This window comes from Sturnus vulgaris, chromosome 2 (genome assembly GCF_052056855.1).
Source record: "Sturnus vulgaris isolate bStuVul1 chromosome 2, bStuVul1.hap1, whole genome shotgun sequence".
Taxonomy (NCBI): Eukaryota; Metazoa; Chordata; class Aves; order Passeriformes; family Sturnidae; genus Sturnus; species Sturnus vulgaris.
The window spans coordinates 2,046,704-2,064,384 of record NC_142244.1 but is presented as its reverse complement, the minus strand read 5'-3'; the positions used below and the strand labels follow the sequence as shown (position 1 = coordinate 2,064,384).

The 17,681-nt window shown below is 40.1% G+C and overlaps 1 protein-coding gene across 1 annotated transcript in view; it reads right to left on the bottom strand.

Annotated features, from left to right (window-relative positions):
- ALCAM (activated leukocyte cell adhesion molecule) overlaps positions 1-17,681 on the bottom strand; it is a 115,984-nt gene that overhangs the window by 26,172 nt on the left and 72,131 nt on the right. Inside the window, exons 2-6 of the mRNA XM_088160673.1 lie at positions 9,090-9,190; positions 6,115-6,334; positions 2,100-2,164; positions 1,638-1,725; positions 625-807 (exon numbers count right to left, since the gene is read on the bottom strand). Coding sequence (XP_088016799.1) covers positions 625-807; positions 1,638-1,725; positions 2,100-2,164; positions 6,115-6,334; positions 9,090-9,190 — 657 coding nt within the window. The remainder of the gene's footprint in view (positions 1-624; positions 808-1,637; positions 1,726-2,099; positions 2,165-6,114; positions 6,335-9,089; positions 9,191-17,681) is intronic.

The following is a 17,681-nucleotide window of genomic DNA, read 5'->3' as shown; positions in this document are numbered from 1 at the left end:
AACAGCATGTTTTGTTTATTCAAAGGAACATTATGATTTCCACATCTGTCAGTAACACAGTAAGGAAGCTTCTTTAGAATTCAGTCCAGTTAGAAGCAATTATTTACACAAATTCTCTACTTAAAAGTCTACCAATATTCAAATTATACATTTTAAATGTAAAACACAACATCTTACAGCTGCAGATAAGCATTTTATGCAAGGTAGACAGTCGGCATTAACTGCTTGGTGCTGATTCTGAAAAGATGAAAAATATTTGAGTTTACTATAAACTGCATTGTGTATTTGCTGCATATTTCAGGGGGCACAGAGAGTCATTTTTATCAACCACTATAACTTCTCTTAAGATTCTCCAAAGCCTATTTCACTGTAGTTTTTTATGGCTATCACTTTTCTCTTGTCAATGAAATCTTGATATTCAGTTTTCTATTGTTAGGAAAAAGGAAATCTCAGGTAAATCTAAAGATAATTAAAATTACCTTGGCAATGTACTCAGACCTTCTTCATACAAATCAGTTTTGAAGAAACCATTTCAATAGCCAAGCACTCTAATTTTGTAAACTGTTTCTCATTTTGCTTTCCCTTGCCCTGGAGGTGGACTTTGTACAGCAAATGGTAACTTACAGTGAACATCGAAGACAACTGGTTCAGACTGTATTGTTTTCTGGCCAGATGGTCCATAATAAGTCACAATGCAAGAAAATTTGGCATTTACATCTTCCTTTGTTGGCATGTACTGAAGAGACGATGTCATGGTGAAGAGTCCGGTTGTTCTGTCCACAATCTTTTGCAGATTTATGACCACAACTGCAAAGGAAATAATATTTCAGTGTCACACAGAATTTGAAACCTTTTTTCTGTATGTTGTTGCCTGTTCTGCATTTGAGATCAGGCTCCAAACATACAAGAAATACGGCATGTTACCCATGAGCTTGTATAGTTTTCCTCTAGTACTACCACTCAAGTATACCAGGAGTATTTTACGAACAATACACTCCTAACCTACCAAATATTTAAAATCACATCCAAACAAAAGACTAGTTGCAAACTGGGGTTCTTAATACAAATACCAGCCTAATTTGTAAGACAGAAAGAAAGCCTCAAAGAAGATGGCAAAAAATTTAGGATTAAATTTATTTTTTAAGCATTCTCTAATGTATGGAAGGAAAAATATTGTAGCCTTATCTGTCTGTCAAAGTTGAAAAGAAGGAAAAAAATAGTTCTCACATATGGTAGAAAATACACAGTTGTATAAGATGATGCTTTGTGTGGTCCAAAACACAATATTGTACAGGCATAAAACTGAGACAGTTAAAACCTTTTAAGAAGTTGGAAATTAGATACAGATTTCTAATAGTTACATAGGCTCAAAAATAGCTTTGTGATAGAATAAATAAAGGCAATTTTCCTCTCCATGATATGTATTTAAAACTGGAATTAAAAGAGAAAGATTATGTGGTATGGCTTGAGTACTGTGAAAAGCCTGAACATCTCCTTCCAGCTGCATCTTTCCATGTGAGCAGTTTTTCTCAAAGGAAGAACACACCAGAATAAGGCAGTGCAACCCTTATAAGCACAATTCTTCATGCATACACCCATGTGTGGATGCAGGGACAGTGGCCATCACCAAAACGTACCATCATCCACGGGATGCAAAACTCTCCCATTTTTGTACCATGTGACATTGCCCTCAGGATAGCTGTCTCTTGAAACGCACTCCCCGAGCTGCAAAACACACAGGAATTAGCCACTGATTTTCTCCACGAGGTCGTAACATAATTCTGTTCTTACTTACGCTCTTTTGGGTCAAAAGTTCTAGACAGTTCAAATGCTTAACCGCTTCTCTTACATAGGGCTTATCAAATCAGTGAGGTACAATTTGGAAGAGGGTGGTGGGTCTAAGATCAGGGTGGCCCTTGCTGGCAGATGAGGCAGGAATAAATGAAGCAGTGACAAGGCAACTGTTCTGTGCTCAGCCTGGCTATAGGCTCACAGGCAGGTGTCCATTCACCTCTCTGAGCCAGCACCTCTGCCTGGACTGGAAAGGGACTTCAGGCAGCTGTTGGGAACAGAACTGTGAGGGAGAATGCTGCTCTTACCATTTGTAGCTTCTCTGTTTCTAAGAGCTTTGCTTGATGTAAGATTTCTGGTTGAGAGGGTTGTTCTAAAACATAAATAGGATAAAAGTACTGGTGAAGGGAGCACAAACAGCTGTTTGAAAAACAAAAAAATACTAAAAATATGTGGACTTTTGAAATGAAACAGAATAATCTAGCCTGATACAGTCCTACCTATATTTTCCCATTAAAAGAAGTAAAGGTGAAGTACTTCTGTTTCAATATTAGCAAAAAACCAAGAACAAACTCTCATTTTAAATGTGTCACACCTTCCATAATGAATTCCATGTACTCTGACAATGCATCTTTTAGCCAGACAGACTAGGACTAGTTCACCACCCAGGAGGAGAGAACCTGATCTGATCTATCGATTTATAGGATATACATGCTGGAGAAGGAGCCAGTAGTAGAGAAACTGCTGCAACAAAAAAGCAGCTTTCCTGCAGATATTACTGTAGCTGAGCTGTCAACATTATAAAGGAACAAATTCAACCAAATTATTCTTCTAATGTTTATTTTTCATAACTGGGATTATTACATTTAAGAAATCCAGATGATAGGGAAGAAGTGCAATTATTTTAACCGATTCTGTGTTAGTTATGACTCTCTTAAAAAAAATAAACTTTTTCTTCGGTGCCAGCTAGTCTTCTTATTTACTTTTATTATGGTAGATGGATCTCTTAGCTTGCCAAAGTGGAGGATCTATCAGTGTTTCCATCATAAAAGACTACTTTCTAGGGACTATATAACTTGTCTGTTAAAACAGTTTGGCCTGAAGCCCGGAATGCAAATTTTTATCTCTAAAAGAGACAGTTTTCCCCACAATTTTAAAAGAAGAGGGGAAGAGTGAAGGGAAAAAAAATAAATCAATGTCTATGCAGTCAAGGAAAGGCTCTACACCCTATCTGTACTGTTTAAACACGCATACTTTTACAGAATGAAACATTCTTAATCGTGTCAGCTTACAGAACCCTTTCCCCAAATCAAGCTTCCTACAAAATACTGCATGCATGTCCGTAATCCCAGCCCTAAGAGAACTTCACCACTGTCTTGCCAAAGTCTCTACACACACTGATGAAGTTACTGATGTGCAGATGCACTGTTCCTGTTGTCACAGAAGTAGCAAGCCTGTGTGTTTTCCAAATAATCTATTTTATTTGTGTACGTGTTTACATGCAAATGCACAAATACTCTTCACTTCAACAAAATCAGGTCAAAAGGGAAATGAAAGTGAATAAAAGAAGATATTTATCTGACATTTTTCAAATAACTTTGCTTGTGGCAAAAATCAAAACCAAACAAAAGTCACAGTCAAAGCTATACACTAAGGTTGTCATATTTTCTTCAAAAGACTAATAAAGAATTTTATTTTTAGAAGATACAGGCATGTTTATTTCTCTTTTGTTTGTTTTAAAGGAAAAAGGTTGATCTTTTCCATATAAGAACCTATCAAGGACAAAATATTTTCATGTCAATTCAAGGAAACGTGGTTTTACAAGACCATTAACAGGTCTTCTGGGTCAGATTTTTGGGTCCCATAAACAGGGATAATTGCCTGCCTGTCCCAGTCACCAGCTGATCGAGCCACGACACCTTCCCTCACCTCAGCTTTGCTGCTTTTTGCCTCTCATCTCCCCCAGGACTGGTTAAAGGCCCTGGTTTTGGTGGGTTGGATGAGGGGAAGGGAACCCCTTGCTCTGCAGCTGCTGTGTGGGGCTGTCCCCATTCTGAGTGCTGTGCCTGAGCAGATGTTCCAGTTGAGAGGCTGCACCTGCTCTCTGTGAGCAGCCTCGGAGAGGAAACTCCTGCTGCCAGATCCCCCCAGCCACTGCATGTGCACCAAGGTAATTCACTCTAAAACACTGACTTGGCATTTACCAGCTCAGCGTCTGAAGGGAGACAAAATTTTAAACTTGGCAGCAAACCCCACTTTGGTGGGTTTGCAACTTCAGCACGCTGCTTATCTCTCAGCTTAAGAGCTTGCCAGAGTACTTTGCAACTCTATATAAGCCTCATAATAGAGGGAAAAAGAGTTCACTGCCTACAAAAGCCAAGTGCCAGTGCAGCAGGACAGCAGCTCCTGTCTGCTGGGCTGCTCTGCTTTGAAAACTGGATATTTAATTCCACAAAAAAATTGCTGACAGGATCCATCTGGAAAGCTGGTAGTGCTTGTTTGAGTAGTCAGTGAGAGAGACTAGCAGGTGGTACCTGCAGAGTGAGCCAATTCAGCTCCCTAGTCCTGAGATAATCAGGTAGCACAGCTGAGGATGGAACAAGCTCCAGCAAAACCCAGAATCAGTCATGACTTCTGGGATGCAGCTGAGTTTCAGGTGCATGAGATTCTTGTTTATGAGGGTCACACTGCAGCAGCCTAGCTCTCTACCTATGGCTCAATGAGTTAGAAACTCTTCTCATTAAATAAATGAAGCTTACCAGCTACTCTTAATTCTTCTGCCATTAAAGCAAGCAAGCAACTAAAAATGAGAACTTAAAAACCAGGCTCAAGAAAATTAAATGCAAAGAAAAGTTAAGAAAGCCATAAATAAAGTTGTGAACGTAAAGCGAAAAAAACACAAAGGTAATTTTGCTTGCAGCACTAAGTTGGTCATAATACATGCGTGGCATCCTCCTTTCTTATCTTCCTTAGTAAATAGAAGCTTGCTCTATTAGAATTAATGCACAGAATAAACAAGACAAGCTGTGCTCCATGGCTGAGTTAGCATTGTGTTAATACTTAGTAGAGTACCCAGTAATTCAAGCAGTTAGCGTTTCATTTTACCACATACCACTGCCTCATCTACATATTTACTACTGTGCAATAAGTAAACATGATAATTCTTTATCATTTCCTTTGAAGCACTGTGTTCACTATGTGTGCTCTGAGCACACTCCTCCCTGTTGTCATTAATTCAATTGTTCTTGCAGTCAAATTGAAAGTGAAACGAGGGAATTACTATTGGCTCCTAATCTAGCTTTAAACTCATTTATGTGACTGACAGCATAGATATCATTGACAACTCCCTGATACCTTCTACCTGAGAGAAGCAAAAGACTGCCCTTCCAAAACATGAATTTGTGGTTTTTTAGCAGAGTGTGATCTCTCTGAAACTGCCTGTACCTGCAGTCAGCATGTTCCCACAACAGACTCAGTTTGACTGTAAAAATCTGTGCCTGAAGAGAAACAAAGGCCAAAAGCCATATAAAAACATGAAGCTAAGGAAGATAAGACACTGCAGTCACAGCCCTGTGGCCCTAAAAAGCCACAATGGACACCTCCCCAGGCTGACTCAGGGTTTGATGGATTACACTTCTGCTCTGAACCAGCACTAGGAAGGGACCAGGCTTGTCCCTGCTGCTGTGTGAGCTCTGAGCTGTGCCTCACAGGGCTGGGCTTTGCACTGCAGACCAGCCTCGCCTTTGAGCTGTACGATACCAAACACTAGTGAAGCTTGCTGTGCTATAGGAGAGAACAGCAGACTGGCACTTCTCCTTCCTACCATTCAGCAGGGGACAAAACAAGCATTTGGGGCTGGTGGCTCATTTTCCAGCCTCTTGCTCTCTCACAGTTTGTGCTTTTGCACAGTAGCTATTCAGGGCCACTTCAAACCTCTCCCCTGAAATCCTACAGACAGCACACGGTTAATGTTTCCCTCCTGCAGAAAAATTTGCTCCGAGAACAAATGGAAAATAATCAATGCTAATTTTACATTTTTCATTTCCAAGGCCAAATGACATCACATAAGTGAGTCATTATCAAAGTCTAAAATTCTCTTTGAGCCAGCACTTATCATGAATAAACTGCAAGTGCAGGCAGTCCTGTTACATAAATGCCACCAGTAGATTACATTTTTGAAAGCTGCAGAAATTTGCTAGTCTTAGTAATTTACTGAGCCAGACTGACTTTCTTGGCTTTAATCCTGCCTTAAACAAAAGTTTCTGTAATTTATGATTCAGATGCTGATGAATGTTAATGGTAGTAACAACTAGATTTACTTACTGAAAACTTTGACTATCGTCGGCTCTTCGGAAACATCATCTTCTGTAACTAGCATACATACAAATCTCTTTTCATCACTGATTCTTGCATTCTTGATGGATAATGTATAGTTTTCTGAGAGACTCAACCTGTCTTTGTAGTCTGGTACATCATCATACTGCACATTTTTTTTTGTTGATGATCTGAAGGCAATAAATACTGGAGATCCATTTGGCATTTCCTATAATAAAAGGATAAACATCTCTATTTTGCATAAACACTCATTTAAAGGTTCCTGAAGAATTGCAATTGGTACAAACCCATAATTAAAAAAGTATCTGCAAACTGTATCAGATGGCTTTTTTTTCCTGAGTAATTTCTGCTGTACATGGAAGAAATTCAATGTAATAAGATCTAGTTTAAGACTACCATGGCACACATTGAGAATATCATCAGTAGAAATTATTTCAATCCTTTGGCTCAATCTCAGCATACCAAAGGGCTTTCTCTGATAAAAGCTGGTGTTTTTGGCAGCACTTGCCACTGTCTGTATGAAAAAGTATTTGAAATAGAAGCATGTGTGAGCTAGTCTCAACAGCTCCAATTTCCTTTTTTTCATTATTGTTTTACATATTCATATTGTTTATTTGGGATATTTAGACTTCATTTCAAATGCAGGATTTAATCAGGCATAACTGCCTATTTTATTCTAAATTAGTTCTTAGCTTTTTTTAAATTTCCCTTTGTCTTTAAGGGACTCAAAATCTTGTAGCATGGGAATATACATACAATCAAATATTCTTAATCTGCAAAGTATTGTTTTCTAGACATCCTCCTTATGCAGTTGTCATCCCAAGAAGGAACACAAAGTTGATAGCCTTGCAAAAATCTCTCATATATTAAAAAAAAATCATTTTTATAAGGGGCAAATTTACAAGAGCAGTTCTACAGGATTTGAGTCCTTCCTCCTTACACAAACACACACATAGAGCAGGGACAGACAGTGTCTGTCTTTATTTAAAGAGAGGTGAACACCGATTCTGTCTTTATGTTCGGTATTGTGCCAGGTGCAGGAAAATATTTTAATTCTCTTTTTTCCCTTATACCTTGCAGCACTGATGTTAACAGTGTTCCCAGCAAAATACCTCAGCTGGACTGCAGAGCCCAGAAGAGCATGATGATGCTGTGATGAATGGTGTCAGAACTGGGCAGGGAGCAGGAGGCACCAGCTGGTTGTGAAGTTTAAATTCTCTTGTAGTCTTTCACCCCCTCCTACTTTTAACTCTTGGATTTGTCTAATGTCTGTCACACAGAAAACACTGTCTTGACTCGATGCTCTTGACAAGAAGTTGGCTGTCCAGTGCAAATGAGGTCCTAACTCCTGTAGCCCATCCAGCTGCATGCACACACAGGTAGATGCTGAAGTGAGCAACAATTGCCATGGTGCAAGTCTCCCAGTGCCTCCAGGTTCCCACCAGGAACCCAAATTGCTCCTCAAAGGCAGTAGAGAAGAAACAGAGTTCATCCTTCTTCCAGTGAAATAATCACCTGATGGAAAAACCTAATCCAACCCTCTCTGTTGCCATGCTGAGAGATGCCCTGGGAGAAAAGGTACCACTTTCCCTTGGTTGTGTGGGCTGTCAACAATTCCATACAATAGCAACTTAGATAGGCTTCTTTGTACATTAGGTTTCCTGTCCCTTTCCACTTAGAAGAAGCTGCAACATCTCCACTTGCTGCTTGGTATTTGTCCAACACAGACAATCCAAATGCAATGGAAAGAGAAACTGCATTTTGTTTTTTCAGAATATCCTTGCATCTTCAGAGAGTTGGACTTGTGTCTTCCCAAGAAAAATCAGCAGACTGAAAAAGATACTGCAAAATGTAGGCACTCCATCTTCTGAATGCTCACATGAAACAGTTTTACTGTCTGTTTTTGGGGAAACATTCTCCCCAGACTTCTGACTTCATTTCCTGAAAATTGTTTGCAGGAAAAGAGCTATTGAGTGGATGTGGGCTGCAAAAGCTGAAAAGCTGAAGAAGGAGCAGGGAGAAATAGGACTCCCCTTACCACTGGCATAAAGGAAAGGAGCTAGGGGAAAATAGGACTCTCCCCACCATGGGCAGATCATTCTCATATAAAAATAGGCTGGTGGATGTCATTTGCAAAAAGACAGAGTGAACGACATAATTTTAAATCCACTAGAAATTATCCATTATTGCAGGTACATTTTGTTTGAGAAGAGGAAATTTAGATGAACTTCACAGAGGCAGGAAAACCGTTTGTCTCAATATGGTCTGAGAAGCAAAAGGGGTTTGGTATCCCAGTGTTTTATCCACATATGCTTCCAGGTTTCCTTTGACTTTGACATGCTGATTCTCCTTGTGACCTGGGATAGCAATCAAATACAGGAGAAGCTTGTCCTGTGGTGTTCCTACTGCAGGCTGACCAGCACACCCAGACAGCACCCATGCTTTTGCCCCTGCTCCCTGCCAGAAATGGCAGTGAAGCCACCAGCAATGCTCCCAAGGTCAGCTCTGCTCTCTTCTCCGCTGTGCAGTGAGCATAACGAAGCCTGAAACAGATCCAGGTGATTGTCAGATCGAGCAAAGACAGGAACAGTGCTTTTTCCCAGGGATGGAGCATGCCCTGCTTCAGGCAGCTGACTTCAAAAGTGATCAAATGTACAACGAGGGCTCTGTCAAGTGAGCGAGACACCACGGGATAACATGCCAGATCTCTAATACAGGTTGGCAGAGAGCTCCTGAATAATTATTTCTCTTGAACAATGAGATTAATTCCTCAAACCTCTAATCTGCACTTGGCAGAAATTATGCAGCTTCAAATCGTGCAGTTTTACAAACATAGGAATAAATGGATTCATATATGCAGCAGAAATCCTATCAACTGGAATCTTAAAATCTCACAGACACCCACACAAAATACACATCATCTTGCAACAGCTCTAATAAATATAAAGATAAGATATACTTACATATTTCCATTTTCCAAACATAAGACCATCTGGTACTTCTAGAGGACAAGGCATAGTAATAGTGTCTCCATATATTGCATTTACTGTGTACAATCCCAGAGCTAGAGGAGAAACAGAAAGAGAGGAAACAATTTTAAGTGTTTTCTTGAATTCCCATACACTAGATAATACTTCACATCTATTGCAACAGCAGCTCCTTCGCAAATGGTTATTTTCCAGCATTTAGGATTTATTCTCAAACCAGTAACAAAACAGAATTCCTGTCCCTAAATTTGTTAAGTGAATGTTATGATCTTTTTAGACCCATGCTTCTTGCCAGAGTCAATGGAAGCCAACTGATTTCTAAACAGGATTATACCTGCTCAATCAGATTAATATCTACATTACAATCAGGATAGTCACAAATTTAAAATGTACAAAGAGAAAATCCTTAAATCTTTATTTTCTTCATCTGAAAAAACAGCCTGGAGAGGTTACATTGCAACACAATATTGTGAGGAGGCCAGCAAAGAAGTGATACTATGACTGCTGCATAACATTAAAAACATGGGAAATTATGAAAGAAAAAGGGAATGATGACATTAAAACATGTTCCCTAAAACCTGGGAAAGAAAAAAAAAAAAGCTAGTCTGCACATTCAGATTTTAGAAAAATGAAGTTAAATGCTTCTATGAATTATTAAAGAACAGCTTTTTCAGAAACCTCCGCATAATGTTATTGTGCTAATGCATATAAATTTACAGAATAAAACTGACCCACTTATTTTCATTGTCCAAAACATGTGAATTGAACAAAAACAACAGATCCTGAAGTGATGAAGTGCTGAAATGCAAGGAAGCTTAAAGGGGAGGATATTACAACTTGGTGCATTTGCTACAATGCAACTTTGCCCCTCCTTTCCTTAGCTGACTCTTGTGTGCTGCTCCTTGCCCTGGAGAGAGATTTTGCCTCAGGTGTTTGCCCAGAGAGTGTGCTGCTGGCTGCCTGCTCTCAAATTCTGTCAGATTCTTTGCCCAGAGATTCAGGAACTCCCCCTTTGTTGTCCCTTCATTTGCAACTGTAGTTTAAGGGCTTGCTGACAAAGGAATTGTATTTAAGGGAGTGAAATAAGATGCTGGTGTTGTAGCCAGGTGTTTCTGAGGAGAGTCATCCATTCCTTCTGGAAACATTAATTTTTCTGGAGATTCAGCCCTTCCTTTATATAGCTGGAAAAATAAACATGCACCCTCAAATACCTGAGCCACAGATCCCTTTGCTTTTCCCAAGTCCTAAGGCAGCTGCCTGGAGGACCTGACAGCTCTATAGAGCACATAGATGCACTCAACAGGGAGGTTTTTCCAAGGGATTATTCTTGTTTTAAAGAAAATCATGCCTTTTCAAAGAGCCAAACACTGAATTCCTTGCCTGCAATTTAAACTAGAAAGACTCCAGTGCATTTTTCTTGGGTGAGGACTTCAGAGCTCACTGCTAACATCAGTTTGTATTTATCACATATATCAGAGTGACAAATGAGGCTGTGGGGCTTGTGCTGTGTGATACTTCAGAAAGAAACAGCACTCCAAAATCTTTCCTTACAGAAGCTACAACCTGGATGGCACCACATGGATAAGGCAGAAAAGCAGGCTGGAGCTTAATGGACTAAAGGAACATAGGAGATAACAGGCACAACTACCTACATTTATTTTAAACTTTCTTTCCTTCACTCGACTCCTTTTCAACTAAAGCACAGGTAATCTTTCTGATTCTGTTACTTAATTAGTCACAAGCCTGCTTTAGATGCATTATTCACACTATAAGGACTGGATGCTCCAATTTTCTATGTTGTTCACAGAGACCAGCTGTTCCCTAAATGACAACAGCAGTCATTCCACTAGGTGGTGCTGAGTAAGAGCACTCTTTTAAAATTAAACAAAAATTTTTCAAGAGATCAGATAACTTCAATTTCATGGAAACAGAAGCAATGTTTTACAATATCAAGCTATAAATGGAAGTAAAATTCAAAGCTGCAAGAGTTTTTCCCTTGGACTTTTCTTGCACTCATCCTCATTCTGATCACCAGGAGGGGGGAATGCAACTTTGGCTTTGCAAGTTGAATCCTAATTTTCTTTTTTTTTTTTGCTACAGCTCTAAAAAGTTGTCCTTTTTGTCCTTTTTTTGGTTCTCTCCCATGGGAGCAACATTACAACAGACTTGCAAATATACATTCAATTAGTAAACTGGTTAGTACCTGTTCAAATTCCAGCTAAGCGTCATTTAGTAATTTGAAATCTGTAATGGTATTTGGCATCACATGGAAAACGAAAAACTGCTCCTCTGATATGAGATATTCTTTGGTATTAGGGGAAATACTCCCTGTCATTAGAGGAAAACAAAACGACCCCCTAGGATCTGAAATGCTGCTCTCTTCTAGACACCCATTTAGCCCCTGCAAAATTGCTAACGTAGCAGTATACACTACTGAGGAGTCAACAGCCTCACGAGAGTGAATGAAGATGTTTCTGGAGAAATTCTACAGCATTCAGAGGAGGTAATTGATGAATTAATGAAGAGGAGTACTGACCTCTGATTTTAGAACTCTTACAGCTTTAAGGCATTTCTTAAAATGGACAAAAATCATGACTTGCCATAAATTCTGCCTATACTAAAATCACACAGTTTTCTATGAATTTGTTAACACAGAACCAGAAAGACCCAGCTTTTACTTTGAATACAGAGAAATCGTCCTTGCAAGAATACAAAAAGTCCTCCTGCAAAATACTCTCATCCTACTTCAGTAGTAACAGATCTAGCACATTGAAGGAGTACAAATTAATTGAATAACTGCAAGACTTTAATGCAGTAACTGCAGTAATCTCCACAAAATGACTCCACCAACCAATAAATTGAAGAAAAAACCCCCAAAACCCCACTTCAACAGAATTTTCAATTCCTCTCTCTGTCACTATTAGACATATTTGTAAAATGGCGGGATGAAGAAGAGAAGAAAACTATTGCTTAATGATATGACATTACTTACCATCAACCATCATATTGCGAGGCCTCTTTACATAATTCCCAGCTGATTCTAACAAAAAGAAAATGAAAGCAGGAACTACAAATACATAACAAATTGCTCCATGCCCTAACACGGTGCAGGGTCAATGTCAGGACCCTCATTTCTCATTAACTCTGCAGGACGGAGCAAAGGTGACTGCAGGGAATAACACTACGTCACCAGACATCATGTCCTGCCTTGCTCTATTTCTGATGCACCTTTCTGTAGCTAATTAAGAGCTCAGCCAGTGATTTTCAGATGTTGTCTCCTAAAACTGGGCTAGTGCTGTTAATAACACCACTAATTCAGAGGCAGGTTCTTGCCTCACGCACACCGAGAGCAGCTCTACCTGCTAGGTCTGAACTACACCTGTATCACTTCCCTTCCATTTCTTTACATACATAAGAGGCTTGAGCAGGCTGGTATTTACTTCATTTCCCTCTCTTGGATCCAGTGCTGAAGAAACTCTGAGCCAGATGAGACCTTTCCATGCAGGTCAGAACATGGGAAAAAAGCAGCAGCTCCAGGATGGCTCAGAGAAAGATCCCAGCAGGACACTGGTAAATTGAGATGACATAGCTATTGATGCTTTTAACTGGAGTACTTTCCACGTCCCCATGGCAGTGCTAACTGCCTCTTTTGTCCTGCTCTCTGCCTGTGTTTCACAAGGGAGGAACCAAACAGTACACACATCTTCAAGGGACAAACCAAAAAATTCTTGAACAGAAGCTTAAATGCAGAGAAAGTGTTGTTGTTATTTTAGATCCTCACCAAAAGTATGAGACAAGTCATACTTTATGACCAATTATTATTTTCAAATCAACAGGATCATACAGGAGAATTTTATAGAAGGTGAGTATAAAAAAAGAGATTAGGAAGCTGATATTTCTCCAAAGAAATAAAAGCTGTAGGAAATGTGTGGAAAACAGCCACGTTTTCCACCTCTACCTTCTGTTTGCAGTACAAACAACTTCTTGCCACAAACACACTTCGAAGTGCTCAGTAGTATTTTTGGGACCAATGTAAAACAGAACAAGAGCTGTTCAAACAGCGTCTAGATGCAAGCTGCATGTGAGATACAAGCCTGTATCTGAAAAGCGACTAACACAGGTACTGCCCAAGACTCCTCTGCAGTGGCCTGCACAGCAGGGCTTGCTTCCAGAGCAGTGGAAATCTGGAGAGCTGAACGTCCCTCAGTACCTTGGCATCCACTGATTCAAATGACATCTACAAAGATGTCCTGTATTTTCCTTTGCACTTATTATTTCACTGCTGATGGTTCTGCCCTGGCAGGCTCAGCAATGCTGCTTTTTATTACTCTTTCTGGACCCAAGGGGCAAGGTCTCATTACTAGAGAACAGCAGGACAGGTTGGCTGCTATGGTTCTTTGCAGCAATCAGCAGCATGAAGCAGAGAAGGTCAATTAGCAGCTTCTGCAATGGCAGTGTCCAAACTCAAAAGCTATTATGTCTATTTAGCACCTACCTCAGAAACTGAAGTTAACTACTTTGGAAACTCTACACTAGGATTAGCCCTCTCATCTTTTCTCCAGATAGCCCAGACTAGCCTGTACTAAATATAATCTGGAAGGCTATAAAGCTTTGTCTCATGAAAGAAATATTTTATTAAGTTATTTGCTAATTTTCTTTCTTAATTTCCTAAAGGGACTTCAGCTATACAGGCATACACATAGGTCTTACTGGGCACCTACTTAGGTACCAGAATAAATGGCTGGTTACTGACCTAAATGATTTTTTCTTTTAGGAAACATCAGTGTTCCACAAAACCATTATACGTTCTTAAGAATGGGAAGGCACATTTTAGAAGCACAGAACCATTTAGGTGGGAAAACACCCTTTAGATCATTGAGTCCAACTGTAAACCTAATGCTGCCAAACCCACCACTAAACTGTGACCCTAGGTCTTTTAAAGACCTCCAGGGATGGTGATTCAACCACTTTCCTGGGCAGTCTGTTACAGGGCATGACAGCCCTTTTGGTAAAGATATTTTTCCTAACAGCCAATCTAAATGGCCCCTGCTGCAACTTAAGGCCATTTCTCGACTCGTCTCACTAGAATCTCCTTTTAGGTGGCTGTAGAGAATGATAAGCCTCCTAGTTTCCAGACTAAACAGCTCAGCTCCCTCAGCCACTCATTACAGGACTCTACACCCTTCACCAGCTTAGTCGCTCCTCATTGAATATGCCTTTATTAAAAGTAATTTTTTGTTGTTTTTTTAAAGACAAAGCAGTATATGAATGACAGCTGGGTGTTGGCACAATACAAAATATATTAGAAAAAACTCTCCTGCTTTGGATGCGACAAGACTTGACAACAGGTGTTTACTGCCCCAACTGGTGCCACTTTGTTAATGCCTTAAAGTTTTAAGGGTTTTAACACAGGAAAATATTGTTCATCTAGTTAAAAGCACTATTTGAAGAAAAAAAAAATTAAAAGAGTTTACAAAATCACAGACTGATTGAAGTTGGAAGAGAGGCCTGGAGGCAACTGGTCCCACCATTCTGCTCAAGCAGGGCCATCTACAGCCCTGACCTACAGCTGTCCAGGACCCCATCCTGGTGGGTTTTGAACATCTCCAAGGAAGAAGACACCACAGCCTCTCTGAGCAACCTGTGCTGGTGCTCAGTCACCCTCAAAAGTGTTTCCTGATGTTCAGAGTTACAACCTGTGCTTCAGACTGTGCCCACGGCATCTTGTCACTGAGCATCACTAAGAGGATCCTGTCTGTGTCTTCTTTGTACCCTCCAGGTATCTGTACACACTGGTGTGGAGCTTTCCCCTCTCCAGGCTGAGCAGTCCCAGCTCTCTCAGCTTTTTCCTAGAGGGGAGGTGGTCCAGTGGCCCTCCCCTGGACTCTCTCCAGTATGCCCATGTATCTCACACTGCAGGGCTCAGAAGGCGACATGCTGCTCCAGGTGTGGCCTTACCAGCACTGGGCAGAGGGGAAGATCACCTCTCACAGCCTGCAGGCAGTACTTTCCCTAATACAGCTCAGAATCTCATTAACCATCTTCGTGCAAGGATACATCACTGGCTCCTGAACAACTCTGTGTCAACCAAATGATCTTCTCTCCAGAGCTCCTTTCTATGCTGCATGGACTCCTCAGGTAAAGTTCAACTTTTAACTACTCCTTCTCCCTCTCTTTTCATTGCCTGGCAAAGTTGCTTTTTCATTAAGTCATTTAGTAGGCTTTCAGATTTTCACAGTAGCAGAAGAAGACCATATGCAGCAAACGTATCATGCATCTTTTATTTTGCCACCTGTACCTGATAAAATCAGCTGAAAAACACACCAAAACCTATATGGATATAATGGGCCTTTAAATAATCTTTTTTTGCTGAGCCACAACAGCCAGGGAGCCAAACATCACCCTGCACATCTCTACAACAGAGGCCCAGCTGCCGTTTCCTCAACAAGCTCGTCCTTGTGATCCAGCTTGCTCTACTGAGAACAAACCTCTTCACATGAGCTACAACAGACAGTCCTATGCACAGCTCACACAGTACTCATTAATTTTCTGACATAGCACAGAAAACACAAGATACACTTCAGGATGTCAAAATACTGGTTAAAGCAAGCAAAAAAAAAAGGCTCATGTTATCAAAACTCAAAAATAAGACATCCCTTATTTCAGCTAGGTGGGCATGATCATTTGAATGCTAGACATGTAAATAGGGAAGCAAGGCAAACACTTCCAAGAAAATTCAAACAGTGATTATCTACATCATACAAATATGATTTAAAACAAAGGTGCATGTGTTTGTTGATATGTTATCTGATACAGGTTATATAAACAGGCTTTATTGTTTCCTATCTCTACCTGTTTAAATAGTGAAACAAATCCACACAAGAGCAACTAGGCCATCAAAAGGACCATTAGTTATAAAGAATCATCAAAAGTATCCAAGAGGGAAACTAATTGTAGAAAAATACATACATCAGTATTTAATGCACCAAACACTTCTAAAGCAACATAACAGAACTTGCTGAAGAGTTTCTTATACTTTATCACAGTATTCCTTCAATTACTTTTAACCCTGAATAATATTAGAGCCCAGGCAATTTTAACACCAAAGGAAAAAAAATCCTCTATCATCTTATAAGCGCTGATGGAACAGACAGCAATTACTCTTCAGAATACACACTGCTAACTTGAGCTCTTTGAAGATGTTAAGTAACTTGCACATTTAGGACTATTTGTGGTTTGTTTTGGGAAGGGGAGAAGGGAAGGAAAGGGAGACATCCAGCTAAAAACGTGGTTGTGACTCTGGAAGATATTGAGCTGCTTTTGACAAGCTTGTCAGATAAACACGTACTTAACTCCAATGACACTGGTAGCCAAACCCACACATACAGGAACACTTATGTACTTGACACTGATTTTGACAAGTGCTCAAGCAGGCTAGAGAAATGGGGCTTGGCACCCCACAACATTAAGGCACTGGATAGCAGGAACTTCAGGAAACAGGCAAGGTATTTAAAGCTAAAGAGATCCTGAAGGCATCAGAGAGTAGGCAACAAATGCCAGCAGAATTCAGCTATCATTACCCTACACAAGCATTAAGTGTGTTTAAAACACAGTTATTCCTCATGAATGAGGAAAAAATTCTGAAGGAAACATGTCAGCCCTTCAGAAACCGTCTTTCTAATGAATACTAACACTTATGGCTTTCTAATACCATACAAAACAAGCTTCTCCTTATCAATACAAAGAAATGAGCTATATTTAGAAACCAGCTGAGATAACTTGTCCCATGTGACCCAGGCTACACGGGCTCTGCCACCTAAATCAGCGAAGAAATCCTGAGCCCAGTTCTTCAAGAGGACTGAGGCCATTGCATGCTGCTCACTGGCTCTTTCCTCTATAGTTCAGCCAGTCTGGAATGGCAGGGATGGACAGTTTCCCTCCACATGCTTATAGTTTGGCTTTCTAGATAACCTTAAGTGTGAGCTCCAGGCTGACCCTCCATGAATTTAAGTCCAAAATCCCATGGAGCACTTTAACCACAGTTTTCAAAGTCCTACATGATGACCAAACAGAGCTCTGAGTGCTGTGTGCCTATTCACAAAGCAGTCTACTCAACTGTTGTTAATTTCACTGATACTTCTGTTTCAAGATCTCAAAATATCCAGCCATTTCAGTATTTTGGTCACTATTTTTCCCACTTCCCAAACCAGAAAACAGGTTTCCATCTCTATGCTCCTTTTCTGTATGATTTGCATTTAGCTTGATTTGAAACTGCTTTAGCAGAAGCTTTTGGGAAGATTGAGGGAAATTTCTCTGCAAGGCAGAGGTCTTAGGAAGTTATGTCCTTCCAAGAGCAGATGGTTTTGTAGCATAGTTTACAAGGATTATCATCACTGCAAGCTTTACCCTAGGGAGGTACACACTGAGCATTTCTCTGAACATCTATCATCATCATTGCTAAAGCACTAAGCTGGAGAACATACAGAAAAAAAGCTTTTCATTTTGAATGTATCCAAACACCTAGATTGCATCTAAATAATGGTGACTAATAATCTTTTTTCAGCTTAG